Source organism: Balaenoptera physalus (genome assembly GCF_965194825.1).
Source record: "Balaenoptera physalus genome assembly, chromosome: 19".
NCBI lineage: Eukaryota > Metazoa > Chordata > Mammalia > Artiodactyla > Balaenopteridae > Balaenoptera > Balaenoptera physalus.
The window spans coordinates 5857789-5882103 of NC_138900.1; the positions used below are offsets into that span (position 1 = coordinate 5857789).

General features: G+C 46.3%; 1 protein-coding gene across 1 annotated transcript; it reads left to right on the forward strand.

The window, feature by feature from the left end:
• The first annotated feature begins 17803 nt into the window (after positions 1 to 17803).
• Positions 17804 to 23719, forward strand: LOC309648585 (sialic acid-binding Ig-like lectin 14). Its single transcript, XM_082437345.1, has 7 exons — positions 17804 to 17941; positions 18019 to 18399; positions 18622 to 18900; positions 19158 to 19205; positions 19934 to 20218; positions 20301 to 20436; positions 20573 to 23719. The coding sequence occupies exons 1-7, from the start codon at positions 17905 to 17907 to the stop codon at positions 20763 to 20765; spliced, it is 1359 nt and encodes a 452-aa protein (XP_082293471.1). The 5' UTR covers positions 17804 to 17904; the 3' UTR covers positions 20766 to 23719.
• The last annotated feature ends 596 nt before the right edge of the window (positions 23720 to 24315 follow it).

A 24315-nucleotide genomic window follows, 5' to 3' on the forward strand; every position in this document is an offset into this window, starting at 1 on the left:
TCATCTGAATGGTGAAAGCCTTCAGCTGCTCCACTCTTCACATCTCAGCAAAAGGGAGGGAAGGTGGTTCTGAGGTTCAAGGAGACTGGAGTGGGAGTGGGATTGGGTACCGTTTTTTCAAGCCATCCACTTCCCCTTCCTCTGGTAATAGAGCCTGTCTTTCCTGTGAGACACCCACTCCAGGTCACTCTAACAAGAATGTTCTAGCAAAACGCTCTTCCTCCCTCCCCCAAAACACATAGCTTGGGCATGTGACCCAATACGGGCCAATCAGAACATTCATTCATTTGCGATCCCCCAACAGAGCTGATTAGAATCTAAGATTTTATTTTTCATCTTTTGAAAAAGTTTTATTTTCATTTTTATTTTATTTTAAAATTTATTTAAATTCACTTTATTTTATTTCATTTTTTTGGCTGAGCCATGTGGCATGTGGGGTCTTAGTTCCACGACCAGGGATTTGAACCCGTGTCCCCTGCACTGGGAATGCAGAGTCTTAAGCACTGGACCGCCAGGGAAGTCCCTATTTTTATTTTTAAAATTTTATTGAAGTATAGTCAATTTACAATGTCGTGTTAGTTTCAGGTGTACAGCACAGTGATTCAATTATATCTTTTCCCTCATAGGTTATTACAAAATATTGAATTCAGTTCCCTGTGCTATATAGTAGGTCCTTGCTGTTTATCAACTTTATATATAGTGGTGTGTATGTGTTAATCCCAACCCCCTAATTTATCCCTCCCATTTCCCCTTTGGTAACTATGAGTTTGTTTTCTATGTCTGTGGGTCTATTTCTGTTTTGTAAATAAATTCATTTGTATCATTTTTTTAGATTCCACATGTAAGCAATATCACATGATATTTGTCTTTGTCTGTCTGACTTACTCCACTTAGTATGATAATCTCTAGGTCCATCCATGTTGCTGCAAATGGCATTATTTCATTCTTTTTTATGGCTGAGTAGTATTCCATTGTGTGTGTGTGTGTGTGTGTGTGTGTGTGTGTGTGTGTGTGTGTGTGTGTGTATATACCACATCTTCTTTATCCATTTATCTGTCGATGGACACTTAGGTTGCTTCCATGTGTTGGCTATTGTAAATAGTGCTACTATGAACACTGGGGCAGAGTCTCACTATTAACACAATTATAATTGCTCCTGAAGTACCAGGGAAGGCAGCTAGACAGGAAATTGAAACAAGCAGTGTAAAAGTGAGAAATGAAAATACAAGATTGTCATCTTTTACAGATGATAGGATCCCCTACCTAGAAAACCCAAGAGAATTTACAGAAAAACAGAACTCATTATCAAGTTCTTTGACTTGGCAAGATATAAGCTATATACACTAATCAAGATCTGATGAAGAAGCAACAAGTAAAATTAGATCCCTATCTCACACCATACACAATGTCATTCCAGATGGAACAAAAATAATTTTCCATTGGTCATTTTTTAATGGATGAAAGTTATTGACTTTTATAAATTAATTAATCTGATGCAAATGGGAGTGATTTTGTTCTCCCTCCAGGGGACGTTTGTCAAAGTCTGGAGACGTTTTTGCTTGTCCTTACTGAGTGGGGGAGAGGGCTGCTACTGGCATCTAGTGAGTGGAGGACAGAGATGCTGCGAAGCATCCTACAGGACATTTTCCCTCTCCCCCCCCAGAACAAGGGATTGTCCAGTTCCAAATATCAATAGTGTCAAAGTTGAAAAACTGTGGTATAACTTGACACCTTAATGCATCATCATATTGCTTCTAATAGATTTCCAGTTACTTTTTGAATGTCCTAGGTATATAATCACAGTAATTGCAAATAATGAGGATACATCCTTCCCAGTATTTATACCTCTTATTTGCTTCTGTTTTATAATTGCATTTAGCTAGCATTCTCAGAACAATGAGGGTATGCAAATATAGTTTGCACTGAGGAGCTGAACTATATTTCTCTGTTTGGGAATTCCACCGTTGGGTGAAGTTCTACTTCCTACCACCAAGGACTTAAAGGCTAGACACTTGCTTTCCCTGAAACCTACTGGCTAGTGTGCAGGTGTCTGAATGAACTGAGACTTTATAAAGACATCATGAAGGGTCCTGTGCTCCCTCTGATGGCCTTGGCACTGAACGAGGCTGTCCCTCGGCAAACTTGGCGATGATTCTCCTTCCATTGTTTCCTTGGGTTTTGACCCATTTTCTAAACTTGGAACTAAAGCTTTCTCATCCTATCTGTCAGCTGCCCAATGTCCTATGAATGAATTCCCTTTTTGCTTAAGTTAACCCAAATTGGTTTCCTTCACAACCAAGAACCCCACGGTTAGAATGTTAAATAATAATTGTGACAGTGGGAGCTTATTGTCTCGTTCCTGACTTAGTTGGAAATAGTCTCTCGTCTGCACACATTCATTAATCCATTCATAAAACACATATTGAAATTCATGAGTTCACTCCTTTACCTCTAGTTCCAACCCAATACCACTTGGGTCATTCTGGTTTTCTGCCTTCCCATATGTGAAAATCCCTTCTCTGAGAAAGGGAAATCTGTTCCCCTTAGCCATAATGTGTTTACTTATTTGACTAGTTCCTCTTTTTTTTTTCTTCTTTTTCTTTTTTTGGCTGCCGCATGGCATGTGGGATCTTAGTTCCCCGACCAGGGATTGAACCTGTGTTCCCTGCAGTGGAAGCTTGGAGTCCTAACCACTGGACCGCCAGGGAATTCCCTTGATTAGTTCCTCTGAGTGTAACTAGTTCCCCATCACAGCCACTATTCCTTCCCAGTGCGGTGGTCCTTATTCTGCTCGGCTCCCCTTCCCCTACTGGGATGTCCCCACCCAACCCTGACGCTCTCAACACGCAAATGCCCTCCTCGCCTAGGTGAGGTTCTGACACTTCTCTCTGACATTCTTGGGTAGACACTCTCCTCACTCTGTTTGAGACACTGCATTCCAGGTCACCTCTCTGCACAGGTATCTATCTTGCTCTGCCACACCTGAGATCTACTGATCAGAAGAGGAAGAGAAGTGGGGGGAGAATCAAGATAGCAGAGTAGTAGGATGTGGAGCTCAGCTCCCCCCACAAATACATCAGAAATACATCTACAGGGACCTCCCTGGAGGTCCAGTGGTTAAGAATCCACCTGCCAATGCAGGGGACACGGGTTCGAGCCCTGGTCTGGGAAGATCCCACATGCTGTGGAGCAACTAAGCCTGTGAGCCGCAACTACTGAGCCTGCGCTCTAGAGCCTGTGAACCACAACTACTGAAGCCCATGTGCCTAGAACCTGTGCTCTGCAACAAAGAGAAGCCACTGCAATGAGAGGTCCGTGCACTACATAGCCCCCCCTCGCTGCAGCTAGAGAAAGCCCGCATGTAGCAATGAAGACCCAACGCAGCCAAAAAAAAAAAAAAATGAGTCTGGAGTTCTGCAAAGAGGACTAGGATGAAGATATACATAGATGTACATTTGGGAGTTGTCAATATTTGATAGTATTTAAAGCCTTCGGACTAGATGAGGTTGCTTTGGAAATGAGTAAAGACTGAAAAGAAAAATCCCAGGGTAGGCCAATGCAGTGTTTTACATAGAAGCATTTAGCTTGTTTTTGGTTTTATGTGACTTGATAGGTAGGTAGGTAGATAGAATTCTAGATTAAGAAAATAATTCTATATAAGGGGATTTTTGTTGCAAATGATACCTGAATTTTAATAGCTCCCTTTCAGCATGTAACACAGTGATATGCACAGTGTCCTTTGATCTATTTAAATGAAGATTTATTTTAATAGATATTCGAATATTCAATCATGTCTGTATTCCTAGGTAATATCCATTTGGCCATGATATACATATATATATATATATATATATATATATATATATATATATATATATATATATATACACACATATACACACACACACACATATATGTGATCCCGCGGCTTGTGGGATTTCAGTTCCCTGACCAGGGACTGAACCTGGGCCTCTGTAGTGAAAGCCTGGAATTCTAACCACTAGGCCACCAGGGAACTCCCCATGGTATATATTTTTAATTTACTGGAGGTTTCTATTGCTAGTTATCTATTTTGGAATTTCCCCATCAACCTTCAAAAGGGAGATTCATCTGTAGTTAATGCTTTTCATGTTACCATATTAGGTTTTTATATTTAATGATGCTGGCTCTATACAGATAATTGGGAAAACTTTTCTTTCTTTCTTTCTTTCTTTCTTTCTTTTTTTCTTTCTTTCTTTCTTCCTTCCTCCCTCCCTCCCTCTCTCCCTCCCCCCTTCGCTCTCACGCGCTCTCTCTCTCTTTCTTTCTTTCTCTCTTTCTTTCTTTTCTTGGCTGTGCCTTGCAGCATGTGGCAGCTTAGTTCCCCGACCAGGGATGGAATTGGCGCCCTCTGCAGTGGAAGCACAGGCTCTTAAGCACTGGACCGCCAGGGAAGTCCCCAACTTTTCATTTTTATGTTTAGTTTACATTGAATCAGCATTGTCTGTTTGTAGATAGTTTGAAATAATTTAATATGATTCTGTCAGTTTATTTTATAGTTACTAATTTATTTAACATGTTCATCTCTTCTTGAGATTTTTTTTGAAATTTACATGTTCCTGAAAAATCATCCATTTATCCCCAATTTTCTAGTTATTAACAATGAACTGAACAAAGAATTCTCCGAGTAATTAGGTTCCTCCCGAGCTAGCCCCTTTCTTCTCATCATTTTCACGGTTGGCTCTTTCCCCCTCATCCTGAGTGATTGTCCCAACCCTGGAGTCTACGCCACTGGTTTTTATTTTCTGTGTGCCAAATATTGTATTTTATTCTCCTAAGTCCATTTTAATTTTTAATTGTCATTGTTTTTCCTTAATTATTTCCCCTAGGTTTTCTAGTTCTGTTTTGATTTTGGTGTCTTATCATTGCTTATATCTAAAAAGAAAATTCTCTGTAATTTCCAATAAGTGGGAAGCTGCTACAGCCTACCATTTTTTGTTTGATACAGTTAATCAATTAAAATACTCTCTAATTTTTTCGTGCTATATTCCTTTTATATTTTATTATCTGTAAAAAGTGGAGAGAGGGTGGGGGAAAGATGAATCGGGAGTTTGGGATTAGCAGACGCAAACTATTATGTACAGAATGGATAACCAACAAAGTCCGACTGTATAGCACAGGGAACTATATTCAATATCCTGTGATAAACCATAACGGAAAAGAATAGGAAACAGAATGTATATATATGTATAACTGAATCACTTTGCTGTACAGTAGAAATTAACACATTGTAAATCAACTATACTTCAATAAAATAAATTTCTAAAGAATTTTATCAGAAGTGTTTTGGAAGAAATTGGAGATCTTGGTCTCTCCTTGAACTTACCAGTCAAGCTTGCTGAGTGCGCCTTGTCCGGCAGGGGGCGGTCTTAGACTTTGATTGTTTTCCTACCTCAGCTTGAGCAAATCCACTCTTGAGGAATGAAGTTAGAGAGTAAGCCTCTGGCTGGAGGAACTTTTGTTTGATGCGTCAGTGCATCTATTTTCCCAGGAGATACAAAATTAAGTCCCCACAGTAGAAAAGCAGGTATAAAAGTGAGTGCAGGGACTTCCTTGGTGGTCCAGTGGTAAAGAATCCGCCTTCCAGTGCTGGGGATGCTGGTTCGATCCCTGGTCAGGGAACTAAGATCCACATGCCACGGGGCAACTAGGCCCGTGCACCACATCTACTGAGCTCACACGCCTTCAACGAGAGAGTCCGCGAGCCCGCGTGCCTGCGTGCCGCAAAAACTGCAGCTCTGGAGCCCGGGCACCACAACTAGAGAGAGAAAACCCAAAAGCCACAACTAGAGAGAAGCCCGCGGGCCGCAACGAAGACCAGATGCAGCGGAAAAAAAATAAAGAAAATAAATAAATTTTAAAATATATATTTAAAAAAATCATGAAAAAAAAAAAAGTCAGTGCAGGAGGCCTTGGGTTAGAAAAACAACAGGACAAGTATACTGACAAATGGTATTTGAACTTTGGCCTCCGTGCAGGGGAGACCGCAGCAGGGGAGAATGCAGCAAAGTAAAGCTGGGCAGCTCCCCCTCAGCCCCAGCTGATTTCTGTCACATGGGAATGCCAGATATTTAAATTTTTCAAGAGAAGTTAGCCATTCAGACTGTTTCGAGATATCTCCAAGTGTTAAACTGTGACTGATGAATTTAAAAAGTTTTTAAAACCTGCATGTAAACTAAATACAAACTACTATCTAGAATTTTTTTTTTTTTTTTTTTTGGTGCGTAGCCCTGGATTCACTGTACTTATGTAACATGGGCTTTCAGTTATACTAAATAGTGAAATACTGAACACTTTTCCTCTAAGGTCAAGAAAAAGACAAGGATGTCTATTCCAACCACTTCTATTCAACATTGTAATGAAATTACTAGAGGGTGCAATGAAGCAGGAAAAGGAATAAAAGGCATAGTGATTGGAAAGAGAGAAGCAAAACATTATTGTTTCCAATGGCAAGACAGTGTACAGAGAAAACACAAAATATGCAAGTGAGGGAATTCCCTGGCTGTCCAGTGGTTAGCACTCTGCGCTTTCACTGCCATGGGCCCGGGTTCAGTCCCTGGTTGGGGAACTAAGATCCCTCAAGCTGCGTGGCGTGGCCAAAAACCAAAAAGAAAAACAAGCAAACAAAATATACGAGCGAACTATCGGAATTAGTAGGTAATTTAGCAGAGTAGCTGTAACCAAAATCAATACACAGAAATAACTTCTACATCCATATTAGCAACAGCAGAAAATTAAATTAAAAATACAATATCTTTTTAAAAAGAATGAAAATCCACAATATATCTAAAAGTAAAACTAACAAATAGTTTCAAGACCGCTACCCTGAAGACTGGAAAATGTTGCTGAGAGAAATTAAAGAAGCCCTAAATAAGAGATATATCGTGTTCATGAATTAGAATATTCAATATTTTTAAAAAGTCAATACTTCCCCAAGCCAGGACCCGAGGACTTGAGGGATTTTCTCTCCTGGACCCATCTCAGTGTTGCAGGGGAGGCGTTAGTTTGCTGTCAGTCAGACAGACCAGGAATTCTTCATTTCTGTTAACGGTGTTTTTGATTCCTAGCCTTTCATTTTGATTCTATCTTAGAGCTTCCATCTCTCTGCTGCATTACCATCTGTTTTTGCATGTTGTCTATTTTTTTTCTTTTAGAACTTTTAACATAGTAATCATGGCTATTCTAAATTCCCTGTGTGATAATTTCAACATCTGGGTCATTTCAGAGTCTTGTTCTGATGCTTGGTTTATCTCTTTCGACTGTAGTAGTGGTGTTGTTATAATAGACAGTTTTTTAGAGCGGTTTTAGGTTCACAGCAAAGCTGAGCAGAAAGTGAAGAGAAAGATCTCAGTTGTAACTTTCTGGATTTTCCAGTCTCTCTAGATTTTGGGGTGGTGGCTTGCTCTGTGATCTCAGTTCTCTGATGGGTCTGAGAAAAATCATTGATTCCCAGTTTGTTCACATTTTTCTCATTGTCAGAATGAGATTGACAACTTCCAAGCAATTTGAATGTTACGACTGACACCAGAAGTCCTCTTGCTATGTCATTTTTGTTCTCTTTCTGCGTGTGTGTCATATTTTTGTTGGAGGCTGGGCCTATCGCATCTGCACGTTGGGAACATGGTTTCCCTAAACTGAACCTCTGACATATGTTAAACATGCTAAGTTCGCCAAGTCCAGCAGGGGGAGCCCTTGAACTTTGGTTTCTTCTCCTTTCTCAAGGAGTGCTTGACCTTGGCTAAGTCCAGTTAGAGACACCTTACAGCTTGTGGGATTTTTGTTTGGTAGGTTCAGGGCCTCCCAGATCAAATCTCTACATGGACAAGGCAGCTATGGTAAATGAGTGAAGTAGACTAGTGTAAGGAAGACAACTGGGCACGTGTTCTGACAAATGGTACCTGGATTTGGCTTTAGCGGAGGGAGACGAGAGTGCATGGTGGGGAGTGTAGCAAAGTAAAGGAGATCAGTTATTGTTCAGCCTCGGCTGATGGCTACTCTGTGAGAATATCAGACCTTCCGATTTTTTCAAGAAGGCTTTCGTGTTATTGTGAGATATTTCCCAATGTTTAAATATTCTAAGTTTTTTAGTTAAAATATTTCCAAACCGTTTCAGCCAAATAAAACACAAATATGAGCTAGACCTTGCCTGTTCACCAGAAACCAAATCAGAGCCAGATCTTCACAGGTGCCTCGTGTTTTTCCTCAGCCCTGGAGTCATTGCTGCTCGAGTGTGGATGCCATCTTTCCCACGGTTGACATCCATGCTAAGCGGAGCCCTGCATGATTTCCTCCCCACTCTTTAACTTCACTACATCATACCATGTCCTCAGACAGTGGTTATGCCTTTGTTCTTGGCTCCTTCTGTCCTCCTTCAATTATGTCCAAATTGTCGTATTTCAGATTGATACCCTCAGGGATTTTAACATCATGCATGGTACAAAACGAGGTCCTCCAAATCTTGCAGTCCTCCAGGATTTTAATATCAGGAGAATATAACTGAAGTTCCCATGCCAAAAAAGTACAGGAAATGCAAAACTACCAGCCCTGCATCTTATTTGAGAGGCTTTCTGTGGATGATGTCATTCTCCTAGATATCATCTGCCGTCATGTCCTTTCTCCCAATATGGGAACAAAAACTTCTTTCTGGCATTCCCCAGCACTATGAATCCAATGGGATTATGTGTAACATACTTAAAGTTTGGGGACTGCAGCAGGGAATGACCCCACAAAAAAGGAAGCAACTTAAATGGGATATTAATCCCCAGTGTCTCTCTCCACGCCATGAAGCCCCATACCAGCTGTGAGTCTCCTGTCACCATGCTGCTGGGACCTCATCTCTCGTGACACAAGATGAGGTCCTGTCCCCACCATCCATTGCCGCTGAGACCAGGGCTGCCCAGTCTTTTTTCCCTAAGCCATAATCTTAGGCTTCACATAATTTAATTAGGCAGAGAAATTATTTTTAATTAATTAATTTATTTATTTATTTTTGGCTGCATTGGGTCTTCATTGCTGCGTGCAGGCTTTTCTCTAGTTGCAGTGAGCGGGGGGCTACTCTTCGTTGCAGTGCGTGGGCTTATTGTGGTGGCTTCTCTTGTTGTGGAGCACGGGCTCTAGCCGCACGGGCTTCAGTAGTTGTGGCATGTGGGCTCAGTAGTTGTGGCTTGCAGGCTCTAGAGTGCAGGCTCAGTAGTTGTGGCACACAGGTTTAGTTGCTGTGCGGCACGTGGGATCTTCCCGGACCAGGGCTCGAACCCGTGTCCCCTGCATTGGCAGGCAGGTTCTTAACCACTGCACCACCAGGGAAGCCCAGGCAGAGAAATTTTAGCCTGTTCTTTAGCTCAACCACCAGACTAGTCCTGCGTCTTCTGTTTAGACATTCAAGAAGGTAACTGATTTGTTTTGAAAAAATAACTGTGTAGGTCCTTTCCCTGAGATGATTTTGCAGCTCTTCTTGAATGTGGGGTTTGTTCTACAACACTGTGAGAGTCTGAATATACAAATGGATGACCTCAGAACATATGTCAAAATAGAACCTTAACCCACAATGGGCAGCACCAAGCCCAGGAAACCAACCCATCATCTACAGAAACCAGCCCACGATGCCAGCCTGCTATCAACAAGTCAGACTTGTAGAAAGTCAGACCATATCTCTGGCAACCTTTCAGGAAGCTAAACAACAACCCCTGTATCAATCAGTCCCAAATGGGCAGGACTTGATGGCAGCTTCCCTAGTTTTTGGTCCCTGCTCCCAATTTAGAAACAATCAGAACAAGCCAGATATGTACCCCCAACCAATCACATAGCATGCCCCACTTCTACTCAGCCCACCTCCAGCTTCCCCAGGTCCACAGTCCCCATCAGCGCACACCTGAAGCCTTCTCTTTTCTCCTCTATGACTCTCCCCCACTGCTCTGCCTACCTTTGAGTGTCCGCCAAAACATACATGATGGTGGCCAACTCCCTTGTCACAGCAAGCTCTGGCTAAGTGGCCCCTGCTTGTTCTCATTTGGTTGGTTGTTTTGGACTGAAGGTTTGCTTCCCCACCCAAATCTATATGTTGGAGCCCTTACCCACAAAGTGATGGTGTTTGGAGGTAGGGCCTTTGGGAGGTAAATAGGATTAGACGAGGTCATGAGGGTAGAGCCCCCATGATGAAATTAGTGTCCTTATGATAAGAAGAATGAGCAGTGCTTGCTCTCTCAATCTCTCTCTCTCTGCTGCAGGGGGACACAGTGAGAGGACGGCCATCTGCAAGCCAGGAAACGGGCCCTCACCAGGGAACCGAATCAGCCCGCCCCTTGATCTCGGACTTTCCAGCCTCCAGGACTGTGAGAAATAACTTCCTTTTGTTTAAGCCCCCCAGTATTTCATTATGGCAGCCTGAACTAAGACATTGGTCTTTGTTTATTTCTACGGCAGGTTTTGGTCATTTTTATTTCATATTAATGGGCATCAGAGAAGGAGTTGCTAAAAACGATGAACATAGGTCAGCGTGTTTCCCAGAAGTCCACAGAAGGGTTGTGAACTGGGAAATTGAAAGCAAGTCTCACGGGGAGGTTTGGGGTAGCTTCAGGGGCTGAGGCAGAGGAGGTAAGGGTGTGTGCGCCTGGCAGTGAGGGGCAAGGTTGTGTTAGGCACACGCGAGATCTTTCCAGCTCAAGTTGGCCTGATGGAGAAAACAAAACAAAGTGTCGACTCACTTAGCTTGAAAAGCTCTGAAGTGTACTGGCTTCAGGCACTGAGGGTTTTGGGACTTGGTCAGTGTCACCAAACTCCTTTTTTGAAAAAAAAAATTGTTGGGACTTCCCTGGCAGTCCAGTGGTTAAGACTCCGTGCTTCCACTGAAGGGGGCATGGGTTTGATTCCTGGTTAGGGATCTAAGTTCCATGCGAGGGTGGGAGTGGGAGGGGGTGGGGGGAGAGGGGAAACTAGGGTCCCGCATGCCATGCAGCGCAGCCAAAAAAAGAAAAAAAAATCATTCACCCTGTAGCTTTGCTGGCCTTGTTCTCAGGCAGGCTGTCACCAAGTATCGAGCTCTGAGGATGTCCAGTTCAGCCTCTTCCTTCCCCAGAGATGTTGCAACCGAGCAGGACCCTATGGGGCCTTCCTGGTAAAGACCCCCTCCCCCACACCCTCTGCCGTAGCTCTTCTCTGAAGTATGCCGACAATAGTATCTCATGTATATTTCCTGAGTTTTCCGGATGCTAAAAACCACCACCAAATGGGAGAAATTAACTACTTGATGATCAGGAACATGTAGCCCCCAGACCTTCTGGCGCCTAAGTATTGATCACCATCAACCAATTAGAGAATTGTGCACGAGCTGATCACACACCCTGGGACACCCCTCACTCACCTGGCCTTTAAAAATGCTTTGCTGAGACCCTTCATGGAGTTCAGGTTTTTCTGAGCGTGAGTCATCTGTCTCCTTGCATGGCCCTGCAATAAACCTTTCTCCAAACTCTGACTTTTGGGTTTGTTTGGCTTCACGGTGCATCGGGCACATGAGCTTGCGTTTGGTAACAATGTTACGGGGAAACTTCCTTTTCTGTTCAATCAGCATCCCTGCGTCTGGTCCTTCCGTCTATGCGCTGCGGCTTCTAGAAGCAACTTCCTTCCCGCTCCCTGATCTTGTCTGTGCTCCCATTCCTGATAGATGAATCAGAACATGGGGTAAGAGAATGAAGTAATACCAGGGTGTTGTAGACCCAGGTCCTTAGACCCTTTAATCAATAGAAATTGATGAGGGACTTACCTGGTGGCTCAGTGGTTAAGAATCTGCCTGCCAAGCAGGGGACATGGATTTGATCCCTAGTCCAGGAAGATCCCACATGCCGCGGAGCAACTAAGCCCGTGCGCCACAACTACTGAGCCTGCGTTCTAGAGCCTGCAGGCCACAACTACTGAGCCCACGTGCCACAACTACTGAAGCCCGCGCGTCTGGAGCCCGTGCTCCGCAACAAGAGAAGCCACCACAATGAGAAGCCCGCGCACCGCAACGAAGAGTAGCCCCTGCTCGCCGCAACTAGAGAAAGCCCGCATGCAGCAACGATAGACCCAACACAGCCCAAGATAAATAAATAAATAAATAAATAAATAAATAAATAAATAAATAAAATAATCATTAAAAAGAAAAAAGAGAAATTGATGAGAGGCCAGATGAGAAATTCAGGTAAGGCTTTATTGGGCTTTATTGGGCTGCAGAAAGGTGCCCTTGCTCGCTCTCTAGGGGGGCGAGCTGGTCCCTTACATGGGGTGAGGGTAGGGGCAGATCAGTGGGTGGGCTGGAGGGGGTAGCTTAGGTGGCCTGCCCACCCCCTTGCTGGTGCCGTGTGCAGGAATCATGCGCAGGACCCTACTTTTGCTCCCCACACCTCAGAAGTGGCAGTTGGGTTTTGGTCTTTTTGTATCTTGTTGCTCATAATTTGCTCCACTTGCCCATGCATGCAGTTACTTTTAGTCCCTTATAGTTTCTTTGTATTTTATTGCTGAGTGAGACGTTTCTCCAGGTGCAAGCACTTCAGTAAATGGTCCCAGGTCCCAGATGCCAGGTCACCAAGTGTCTCAAGGGCAGGGTCTTGACCTTCCAGCCTAGAGATGCTTCTGCCTTCCCTACTAATGACTGGGTAACCCCGGGGTGGGGGCGGGGAGTGGGGAGTGCAGGCCCACCTGCAGGGCTGGCCCTGCTCTAGTCTCCATCCCCCTAGACAGAGCCTGAGATTGTGCAGAAGCTACGTGTGACCACGAGCCCCAAGCTTTTCCCTTCCCTGACGTCTAGTCTGACTTGGATCCTCAGGTCCATGAAGCCTCAAATTCAAGTTCTTCATGTTCAGAATTCCCCCAGGGCATATGTGACTTGGGTTCCCTCTCTGGATTTCCACCCTCTCCTAGATTTCGGACTGAAAATTCTTCTCTCCTGCCAGCGCTTTGAGGATTTTCAGAACAGTTACAGTGATTATTTATTTTAAAATGAAATTGTATTTTTAGTTATTTTCAGCAGGAAGCTGGGTCTGATATGCAGCTCCTAGAGCCCCTGGAGATGGTCCTCATCTCTTTTCCTTCTCTTTTTTTTGTTTTTTTTTTGTCGCACAGCGCAGCTTGCGGGATCTCAGTTCCCCGAACCTGGGCCACGGCAGTGAAAGCCTGGAATCCTAACCACTACGCCATCAGGGAACTCCCTTCTCGTTTCCAATTAAACTCACTCCCTCTGTGATCTCTCTTAGGCTCATGACTTGAAATGCTGTCTGCATGGTGACAGACCAAGTTCGTGTGTCCAGCTAGAACTTTTCCTTAAACTCCAGACTCATAGAATGAGCATCTGTTGATTCTCCATTTGTTTGTCTAATGTGCATTTCTCACTCCACACATTCCCAGTAGAGTGCCCAATCCTCTTCTTTAAAAATCCCTTAGGGACTTCCCTGGTGGTCCAGTGGTTAAGACTCCGTGCTCCCAATGCAGGGGGCCCGGGTTCGATCCCTGGTCAGGGAACTAAGATCCCGCAGGACGCAACTGAGACCCGGAGCAGCCTAAATAAATAAATAAATATTTTAAAAAAAATCCCTTAAAGTCTTTGCCTCTGTGGCAATGGTGGCTTCACATCGGCAACTGTTACCAAGCAAAGTGCTCACTGCTGGATGCACCTAGAAGCCAATATGATGGCACTGGCTTTTGAGAAAAGAAAAAAGCTTTACTGAGGGGTCGACCAGCAAGGAGACAGGAGGCAAAGCTCAAATCCGTCTCCCCAAGTTGGATTTGGTCAAAGTTTTATGAATTAGGGGAGGAGGAGGTTGGTATGCAGAACCAATGATAGGGGAGGTCTGGACCGGAGGCCGTTTGTGGGAAGGTATATAACGGGTGCTTCAGCTCCAGATCTTCCTGGACAGTAGACCCTTTGCTTCTGAAAGGGTTTCTGGTGTTCAGGTTCTGGTCTGCTTCTCACCAACTCCACCTGGTCTGAGCTGGCCACCCCCATCTCACATCCCAGGCATTTGCAACAGCCCTGGCGGAGGAGTCTAGGCTCAGTACAGCCAAGTAGAGTGATCAGCTGAAAGCAAATCAGAGCCTAACCCCTTTTCCGCTCAAGCCCTGAACTGCCTTCACACCTGTGATATTGTGATTTATAATAAGAAATATATATGTTTGGTCTTCATCCCTGTTTCTGGCACAGAGCTCCTAAAAACCTGGGGATTTCCTAAGTAATGAGAGTGATAAAGGGGTCTTGTGTTATTTTAATGAGGCCGCTTTTGAGAAGCACTTCAGATGGGGTTTGGTTGCCAGGGAAGCCCTAGAGGTGATTAGAGGGTTGGAACTTTCAGTCCCATGCCCTTGACCTCTAGGGAAGAGAGAGGACCCCAGAAGTTGAATCGATGACCAATGGCCACTGATTTAATCAATCATTACTATGTAGTGAAGTCTCCAAAAAATCCAAAAGCATGGGGTTTGGAGAGATTCTAGGCTGGTGAACAGGTGGAGATTCAGGGAGAATGGTGTACCCAGGAGAGCGTGGAAATTCCATGCCCCTTCGCGCATACCTTGCCTTATGCATCTTTTCATCTGGCTGCTGATTTGTATCCTTTAATATCCTTTGTAATAATCTAGTAATCTAGATTACTGGTAAGATAGTAAGTAAACTGGTTTCTCTGGGTTCTGTGAGTTGCTCTAGCAAATTAATGGAACCCAAGGAGGGGATCATGGGAACCTCTGATCTATAGCCAGTGGGTCAGAAGCACAGGTGACAACCTGGACTTGTAATTGGTGTCTGAAGTTGAGGCAGTTTTGTGGGACTGAGCCCTTAACCTGTGGGATCTGGTGCTATCTTTAGGGAGGTGGTGTCAGAATTGAGTTAATTGCTTGGTGATGCGGAAGAAACCCACACACACACATCAGTATCGTTGTTGAAATCACAACAAGTCAGTCAAGTGTGATAACTCATTTTATGTGTCAACCTGGCTGGGCCACGAGGTGCCCAGACATTTGCTCAAACATTATTCTGGGTGTTTCTGTGAAGGTGTTTTTGGATGAGACTGATATTTGTTTGTTTGGGTTTTGTTTGTTTGTTTTGTTTACATTTTAATTTTATTTTATTTATTGAAAAAATTTAAAAATTTTAATACAATTTTTAAAAGTTACTTTCGATTTACAGTTATTACAGAATATTGGCTATATGGCTATATTTGCCATATTGCACAATACATCCTTTCTTTTTTGGCTGCGTTGGGTCTTTGTTGCTACACGCCGGCTTTCTCTAGTTGCGGTGAGCGGGGGCTACTCTTTGTTGTGGTGTGCAGGCTTCTCATTGCGGTGGCTTCTCTTGTTGCGGAGCACGGGCTCTAGGCGTGTGGGCCTCAGTAGTTGTGGCTCGCGTGGGCTTAGTTGCTCCGCGGCATGTGGGATCTTCCCAGACCAGGGCTTGAACCTGTGTCCCCTGCATTGGCAGGCGGATTCTTAACCACCGTGCCACCAGGGAAGCCCCACAATACATCCTTGAGCCTATCTTATACCCAATAGTTTGTGCCTCCCGCTCCCCCACCTCTATATCCCCCCTCAATGGTAACCATTAGCTTGTTCTCTATATCTGTGTCTGCTTCTTTTTTGTTATATTCACTAGTTTGTTTTATTTTTTAGATTTCACATATAAGTGATATACAGTGTTTGTCTTTCTTTGTCTGACTTATTTCACTTAGCATAATGCCCTCCAAGTCCATCCATGTTGCTACAAATGGCAAAATTTTGTTCTTTTTTATGGCTGAGTAGTATTCCATTGTATATATATATATACACCCCATGGATGAGATTGATATTTAAATCAGTAGGCTGAGTAAAGCAGATTGCTCTCCTGAATGTGGGCGGACCTCATCCAATCAGTTGAGACTGAGTAAAGCAGATTGCTCTCCTGAATGTGGGTGGGCCTCATCCAATCAGTTGAAAGCTCGAATAGAAGAAAAGGGCTGACCTGCCCACGAGTAAGGGAACTCCTCCTGCCTGACTGCATTCCAGCTGGGATATCAGTATTTTTCCTCCCTTCGAACTTGAAACAACAGCTCTTCCTAGGTCTCAAGCCTGCATACGTTCAAACTAGAACCACACCATCAGCACTCCTGGGTCTCCAGTTTGCTGACCACACATCTTGGGACTTGTCAACCTCTGTAATCACATGAGCCAGTTCCTTATAATGAATCTCTTTATATACGTATACACATACTGTTGGTTCTGTTTCTAGAGAACCCTAATACACCCAGAGTAAAAGTCAGGTTCTTACAATAGTCTCAAAATTTCATCATCATCTGACCTATGATACCTCTCAGTCCTACTCTCCTTATTTACCCCATTAATCACTCTGCTACCCTGTCATCCAGCTGCTGCTACACACACCACACACGCTCCCACCTTGGGACTTCTGAATGCGCTCTTCCTTCGGGGTGGATCACTTCTGCCTGGATACCCATAGGAGTCATTCTCTTACTTTCTTCATGTGTTTACTCAGATGTCACCCTCTCCATGAGGCCTGCCCCGGCCACGTTTTAAAAACTTTGAGCAGTTCTCAACAATTCCTCTTCTGCTTTCCTGTTTTTCTCAATATTTATCTATTTGGTTGCACTGGGTCTTAGTTGTGGCAGGGAGGCTCCTTAGTTAAGGCTCCAGGGCTCCTTAGTTGTGGCATGCGAACTCTTAGTTGTGGCATGCATGTGGGATCTAGTTCCCTGTGGGACTGAACCCGGGCCCCCTGCGTTGGGAGCATGGAGTTCTATCCACTGCGCCACCATGGGAGTTCCTGCTTTCCTATTTATGATTGTTTCCTTAGACTACATCATTCTCCAAGAGACTGTGTAGCTTAATTTTCTTATTAAATGTTGGTCTACCCACTCAGAGTTTTGACCCACCTTTTCCATCCTAGGAGCTTATCCTGTGTTGTATCTCCAGCCCCTACGTAGCCCCTACATGGGGGCATGGCACACAGCAGGTGCCCTCAGAGCCTTAGTTGAATGCGCGGGTATCAGTGCCAGCCTGTGTCCTAAGCACTTGACACATATGAGCTCATTTCATCCTCACACAGCATTTCTGCTAGTGTCTCTGTTTTTCATATGAGCAAACGGAGGCACAGAGAGGCTAAGTAACTTTGGTAAAGTTGAACAGGTGGCAGCTGAGGTGGTAGGTAGGCAGGTGTCTGGGTTCCAACCCGGGCACTCCTTGCCTTCAACTCCCACATTCCAAACGCCCTGCGCTCGGTCTGCCTTGGGCACCAACACCAGGACGAGAGTCTGAGGCTGCCTGGACGAGGACAGGGATGGGAACGGAGACCTGACTCCGAGGGGTCGGGAGGCTCCAGGGTCGCTGGTGGGGACCGCAGCTCTGTGACCACTGTGGACCAAGTCATGTCCAACTGACACGCTTGTTGCTGAGAACTTACCTTCTCTCCTGACTTGGGGGCGGGCCTCCATCACCTGGGCCCTCAGACTGGGCTCCCTCCCACATGTGATAAGGAATTTGCTCTTTGACCCCCCCCAGAGGCTCTGATCCCCAGGGAGCCGGACATATGATGCTGTCTTCCCTGTGTAGACAACAGCGCACGGGGAAGGGCTGCAGCGACGGGGCCTCGGGAGCCTAGACAAGCCTCACATTTCAGTAGCTCACGGTCTGCAGCTGCAAATGGGAGAGATGAGGGAAACAGGATGATTTCCCAGCCTGACCTTCCCCGTCCTCTGGCCTGTGGCATCCAAGTTCCCCTTCTGTGCTGGGCCAAGGCTGTCTCTCTGTCACCCACTGGCTTCCGGTTGGGGCTTCCTCGGTCGCTCCCCACATTCGCGGCGCCTCCTTCCCTGACGGAAGCACTTGGACCCGGGCTCTGCGCTGGCGGACGCGGACATGGTGCCCCTGCTCCTGCTGCCCCTGCTGTGGGGGGGTGAGTGGGCCGAGGGAGGAGGGGCGGCGAGGGTGGGGGAGGGGCTGCAGCTGCAGCGGAGCCTCTGTGTCCCCCAGGGTCCCTGCAGGACGACCAAGGGTACGAGCTCCGAGTGCAGGAATCAGTGACGGTGCAGGTGTGCCTGGGCGTCCACGTGCCCTTCTCCTTCTCCTACCCTCGGAGGTCGTGGTACTACTCTGGCGAACCCGTCATCTATTGGTTCCGGGAAGGGGACAACATACACCGCAGTGATCCTGTGGCCACAAACAACCCAGGGGGACAAGTGAAGCCAGAGACCCAGGGCCGATTCCACCTCCTCTGGGACCCCAGGAAAAAGAACTGGTCCCTGAACATCAGAGATGCCAGGATGAGCGACACAGGAGTCTACTTCTTCCGAGTGGAGGCAAAAGATGTGAAATACAGTTATAGAGATAAGAAGCTGAATTTGCAGGTGACAGGTATGGCAGGGGCCCAGGAGAGGACCCTGGGACGTGGAGACTCCCGTATTAGAACAGGAACAGGACACAGGACCACTGCCTGCTCCAGGTCTCGGGGTTTAGGGGTTCAGAAGAGACACAGGACCTGGGGTGAGCTGTGGCTCTGAGGCACTGGTCCCTCTCAGGGTCACACTCTGGGCCCCCCACCCCCGGGGCCCAGGCCTCTCCCTCTGTCCTCCTCAGCCCCAACACAGAAACCTGACATCCATTTTCTGGAGGCTCTGGCGTCCGGCCGCCCCACAAACCTGACCTGCCGCCTGTCACTAGTCTGTGATGGGGGAAGAGCTTTCTCATTCTCCTGGGCGGGGGATGCCCTTGACGCCGTGGACCCAGAGACCCTCCACTCCTCGGTGCTGACCTTCACCCCGAGGCGCCAGGACCATGGCACCAACCTCACCTGTCGTGTGGAACTCCAAGGAGATCAAGTGACCATGGAGAGAACCATCCGCCTCAATGTCTCCTGTGAGTTTGGAGGGGGGCTGGGTCCCTGAGGGCAGTCGCCTGTGTGTGTCTGTGTGTGTGTGTGTGTGTGTGTGTGTAGAGGGCAGGGATGGAACGAGGGCCAGCTCACTCTTTTATGGATCTGAGCGTTGGGAGCCGAGGTGGGGAGAGGCCATGAAGGGCAGCCATCCCCGCTCCCTGGTTTCCTTCCTTGGGTGCTGGGTCAGTTTGCATCCCACTCCTCGCCTCTGAAGCAAGGCCGTATCTTTCCATCCTAGATGCTCCGTGGAACCTCAGCGTCAACCTGTGCTTCAGAAATGTCACAGGTAGGAAAGGACCGCTCTTCTCCAGGGCTGGGTCCAGCTCCAGGGACCACCTCCAAGCAGAGAGGGTGGGATTAGGGCTTGACTGCCATCACGTATGGGAAGAGCAAGGATAAAAATCACCACCCTCCCTCCCCCACCTCCCAACACACAGGTTCAATACACATATACACATGCACACACATACATATATACATGCACATACACAGATATCCAATCCACATCTCTACACATACACACAGACACATACAGAAATGCACATACACACATGCACATGCAATACACACACACAGACATGCACCTATGCACGCATGGACATGCACACACAGGCCACACACACATACACACCACACACATACGCACTCACGCACTCTGGTCAAAGCCCATTTCGCTTCACCACGGTTCTGCTCTGTGGCTTTCCTCCACAGAAGCCTCCTGAGGCCCATTTCCTGGTGCCTTCACTGCCTCAGTTTCCCAAGGCTTGAGGCTCTCTGTGCTCTTTCCACCAAGCAGCCCGGGCACGTCCCACTGAGACACTGAGCCTCCCCTGAAGATACGAGGCCCGGACACGTTGGGTCAAGCTCCTTCGGGTGTGAGGGTCCAGCCTGGGAAGCCACACCGAAGCAAGCTAGCGGGCCAGGGGAGGAGAGGGAGAGGCCAACTAGATCCTGGGAGGGCGGGAGGGATGAGACCTCGGCGTCCGCGAGCTCTCGCTGCACTTTCCCCCAAAGCCCTCAAGGCTCTGCAGAACAGGGCCTCGGCGGCGCTTCTCATCTCGGAGAGCCCGGCGCTGCGGCTGCTGTGTGTGGCTGACAGCAACCCCCCCGCACGGCTGGGCTGGTTCCGGCCGTCCCCAGCCCTGAACGCCACCCGCATCTCCAGCACCAAGATCCTGGAGCTGCCAGGCTTAGGCGCTGCAGAAGGAGAAGTCACCTGCCGAGCTCAGAACCCCCTGGGCTCCCAGCAAGTTTCCGTCAGCCTTGCTGTGCAGAATGAGTTGCAGGACAGGTGCCAGGGTAGGCAGCCTGGGCAGGTGTTTGGAGTGTGGGAGGGGCTGGGGGCTGGGGACAGAACTTCACCCCTCTCTGCCCTCCCCAGAAAGCCCGTCTTGCCGCAGCCGCGTGACTGAGGCTCAGCAGGGCTCCTGGCCCCTGGTCCTCACCCTGATCAGAGGGGCCCTCATGGGGGCTGGCTTCCTGCTCACCTATGGCCTCACCTGGATCTACTACACCAGGTCAGCAGACCCGTTCCTCTCCAGGGAAGTCTGGTAAATGGCCCTCGAGTTCCCGGTGGGGCTGAGCTGGCCCATCCTGCCTGGAGCCAGAGTTAAATTGTCCGACTCTCTGACCTGAGACAGTGTTGGTCTGCAGGTGTGGAGGCCACGAGGGAGCAGGGCTGAGCCTCCCTCCTTCTCAAGACGGGATTCACGTGAGGATGCGGAGCCCGGAAGGCAGCCGTGGGGCCATCACTGTCAGCTTCTCCCCGGAAACGCTCGACTCAAACCCTCATTTGCAACCACGAGCTTTTAATTTGCGTGAGGACATGAAGAGTCAATACCGTTGAAAGGAGACTTTTATTACTTACACCTTCCAAGAGTAGGTGGCACGTCACGCTGGGCAGGACCAAAGGGGAAGCACCTGGTTTTGCTCAAGAAGCAGGAGCAGGTGCGGAGAAGCCTTTATTGGGGTTTCCACGGGAAAGGCAGGGCTGCGCAGGGAAATTTCTTTAGGATCTGCTCATTTGAATAATTCTGGTGGGCTTTGGGCGGCAGGGGTGATCTGTAGTAGTCTGTTACCTGTTCGTGAGTGACTTCGGGTAAGGGAAATGGTGGCTTGGCGAGTGAGGGGTAGCCAAAGGGGTGGTTGGGGATTATGGGGTAGCGATTGATTGGTTTGCATTTTAAAGGTGAGGTCCTGGAACAGCCCTTTTCTGTCTCTAACAGTTGCGAGGCGCTGTCCTTTTCAGGCCAGCAAGCTTCTTAAGATGTCAAAACGTCATAAGATGCAGAAAATAAAACATGGTTATTGATGACGCACCCTCACTGCCCGCCCCATTGTTTCTGAAGCGCCGCTCCCCATCTGCTACCCTGCTTGTGCCGTGGGTCGTCCTTCAGCCCTCTCCTCCACCCGGCTCCTCTCTCTGCATCGCCAGCCCTGCAGAGGGCTTCTCCTCTCATGACCCGGAAGTTACCTGCTTAACACCTGAGTTTCTGGTCTCCAAAACTTCCCTATCAGTGGGGACATCCACACACAGTAGAATCAGGAACACAGATTTTCTTTCTTGGTTTCAAGTTGCTTACCTCATAATAGTTAGTGTAAAATATCACAACATTTCATTATTTGAACGTATTATTAAGTAACATAATAATAATAATAAAATCATTCTTACCTTTTAGTTTTCCTGTGAGAGTTTTCAGCAAAATGATCTCTTCATCTACCATTATTTTTGAGTGATCTGTTACAAATAAGGCTTCTTCCTCTTCTTTTTTTTTTTTTTTTGGCCATGTGGCATATGGGATATTAGTTCCCCAACCAGGGATTGAACCCACGCCCCCTGCAGTGGACGCTCAGAGTCTTAACCACTGGACCGCCAGGGAAATCCCAACAGTCCCCAAATGAGATAAAAAAGAAATTAAAAGAAGAAGAAATATGTATTCATTGTTTAGCTCTCCCTTTTCTGTCCCGATGGATGCGTGTGCCAACCTTTGTACTTTCTCTCGGTATTATGTTTTTCAGATTATGTATGTTTTTACATGTATCGATAATTCATTTTTGGTTTTGCTATAGTTTTTGTCTTTAAAATTGTATTTTACGTGTGACTATTTCTCCAGTTATGTATCGACTGTAAAATATGATGACATTGCATTTGTTTCCAAACTTTGGCTTTTTCAAAATAACTTTGTTATGAATATTGTGATGAAAATAGGAGGACTAGCACCACTTTCCTGGTGAGTATGGGACTGCTTCATCATAAGGTCGGCATATATTTAGTTCTAGAAGGTACCATCAAAGAGTTCTCTTGAGTAGTCAAATGAATTTACATCCCACCATCATATATGAGTGTTCTGATCTGTCTACATCCTTAGCAGCACTTGTATTACTTGCCTGCTCAATATTCAGCATTGCAATCCATTTGTGGCAGTATTTCATTATCTTTTTAAAAAATTTTAAAAAATTTTTATTTTTGCCTGTGTCGGGTCTTAGTTGCAGCATGCGGGATCATCGCTGTGGCATACGGGATCTTTTGTTGCATCACGTGGGCTCTTCACTGGGGTGCGTGGTCTTCTCTCTAGTTGTAGAGTGCGGGTTTTCTCTTCTCTAGTTGAGGCACGCGAGCTCAGTAGTTGTGGCGCTTGGGCTTAGTTGCCCTGCGGCACATAGGATCTTAGTTCCCCGATTGAACCCACTTCCCCTGCATCGCAGGACAGATTCTATTCCACTGGACCACCAGGGAAGTCCCTCATTGCCTTTTTAATTTATTTCCCTTATGTGTGATGATGTTGAGTCATTTGAATGTGTTCTTTTGTGAAATTCCTGTTTTGCTTCTTGCCCATTTAAAAATAAAAATTGGGCAATCTTTTTCATATTGATTTGAGTTCTTTATTCTGGATGTGAGTCTTTTTTAAAAATTGGAGCGTAGTTGACTTATGTTCTGTGAGTTTGGCTTCATACAGATTTGAGGATTATTTGTTCTAGCCCTGTGCAAGATGCCATGGGTATTTGGATAGGGATGGCATTGAATCTGTAGATTGCTTTGGGTATAATGGATACTTTAACAATATTGATTCTTCCAATCTATGAGCATGGTATATCTTTGACTTCATTGTGTCTTCTTCAATTTCATTCATCGATGTCTTATAGTTTTCAGAGTACAGATCTGTCTCCTCCTTGGTGAAAGTTATTCCTGGGTATTTCATTCTTTTCGATGCAGTTGTACATGGGAATGTTTTTTAAAGTTTTCTTTCTGCTAGATATCTTCTTGCATTTCCAGAGCACTAAATACAAGTGTATTTCATGTAAGTGTTGGGGGCAGCAGGAGAAAATAGTCCTTCATGACAGGAAACAGTTTCAATAGGATACTAGGTATCATGTTGCAAAAACTCACCATTCATTCTCAACATAGAAAGTCTTTTCCTGGATGTCTGTGTCTGGTGCCCATGCTGCTGGCGCCAAGAGGCATCTCCCAAATCCTCGTTCCATTGTCATGGGGTCTAGAACTTTCAACTGTGCTTCCTCTCTCCTCCACAAGAGGGAGCCTCCTCATTGAAGTTACTTCATCATCCACTGTCATTTTAGTTTCCTCTTCATCTCATCCTCCAAAAGTGGATACATCCAAAGTTATCATTAGTATTTTCATGTCATGTGAATACCACCTCAACAAAAATATAATTATTAATTTGTTTTTTTAAGTATATGTATGATATACACACTCCTTTCACTGATACGAAGTCTGTAACTCTCCTCGAATGTAAAAATAGTTGTTTCATTTCCCCAACTCAATCGTTTGGGTTATTTTACTTTTTTAAAAATAATTAATTAATTAATTAATTAATTTATGGCTGTGTTGGGTCTTCGTTTCTGTGCGAGGGCTTTCTCTAGTTGCGGCAAGTGGGGGCCACTCTTCATCGCGGTGCGCGGGCCTCTCACTATCGCGGCCTCTCTTTTTGCGGAGCACAGACTCCAGACGTGCAGGCTCAGCAGCTGTGGCTCACGGGCCCAGTTGCTCCGCGGCATGTGGGATCTTCCCAGACCAGGGCTCGAACCCGTGTCCCCTGCGTTGGCAGGCAGATTCTCAATCACTGCGCCACCAGGGAAGCCCTATTTTACTTTTATTAGGGTGGGCATTGTGCCCCTGAGGTGGGCCAGCTTGGCCTCTTCCCTAGCCTCAGGGGCCAGCTTTCCTTGCCCAAGGTATGGGGAAATTTCCTCTTCTGCATTTCTGTCTCTACCTTGTGGCTTCCGGCTGCAGCTTCTTCCCATCTCATCCACCCCAATTGTTTCTGACTCCCAACATCCAGGACAGAGTATGTGGGGTGAGTGGAATGAGGCTGTCCCCAGGCAACATCTGAAATTTCAATCTTGAGAGCTGCTTCTACTGTCAGTGGTACGAAGGC

Excerpts from the sequence above, each read along its gene's own strand:
- LOC309648585 (XM_082437345.1), top strand. The coding sequence starts at position 17,905 with ATGGTGCCCCTGCTCCTGCTGCCCCTGCTGTGGGGGG. Across the intron at positions 18,400-18,621 it reads GCTGAATTTGCAGGTGACAG|CCCCAACACAGAAACCTGAC; the intron begins GTATGGCAGGGG and ends TGTCCTCCTCAG. Across the intron at positions 19,206-19,933 it reads GTGCTTCAGAAATGTCACAG|CCCTCAAGGCTCTGCAGAAC; the intron begins GTAGGAAAGGAC and ends TTTCCCCCAAAG.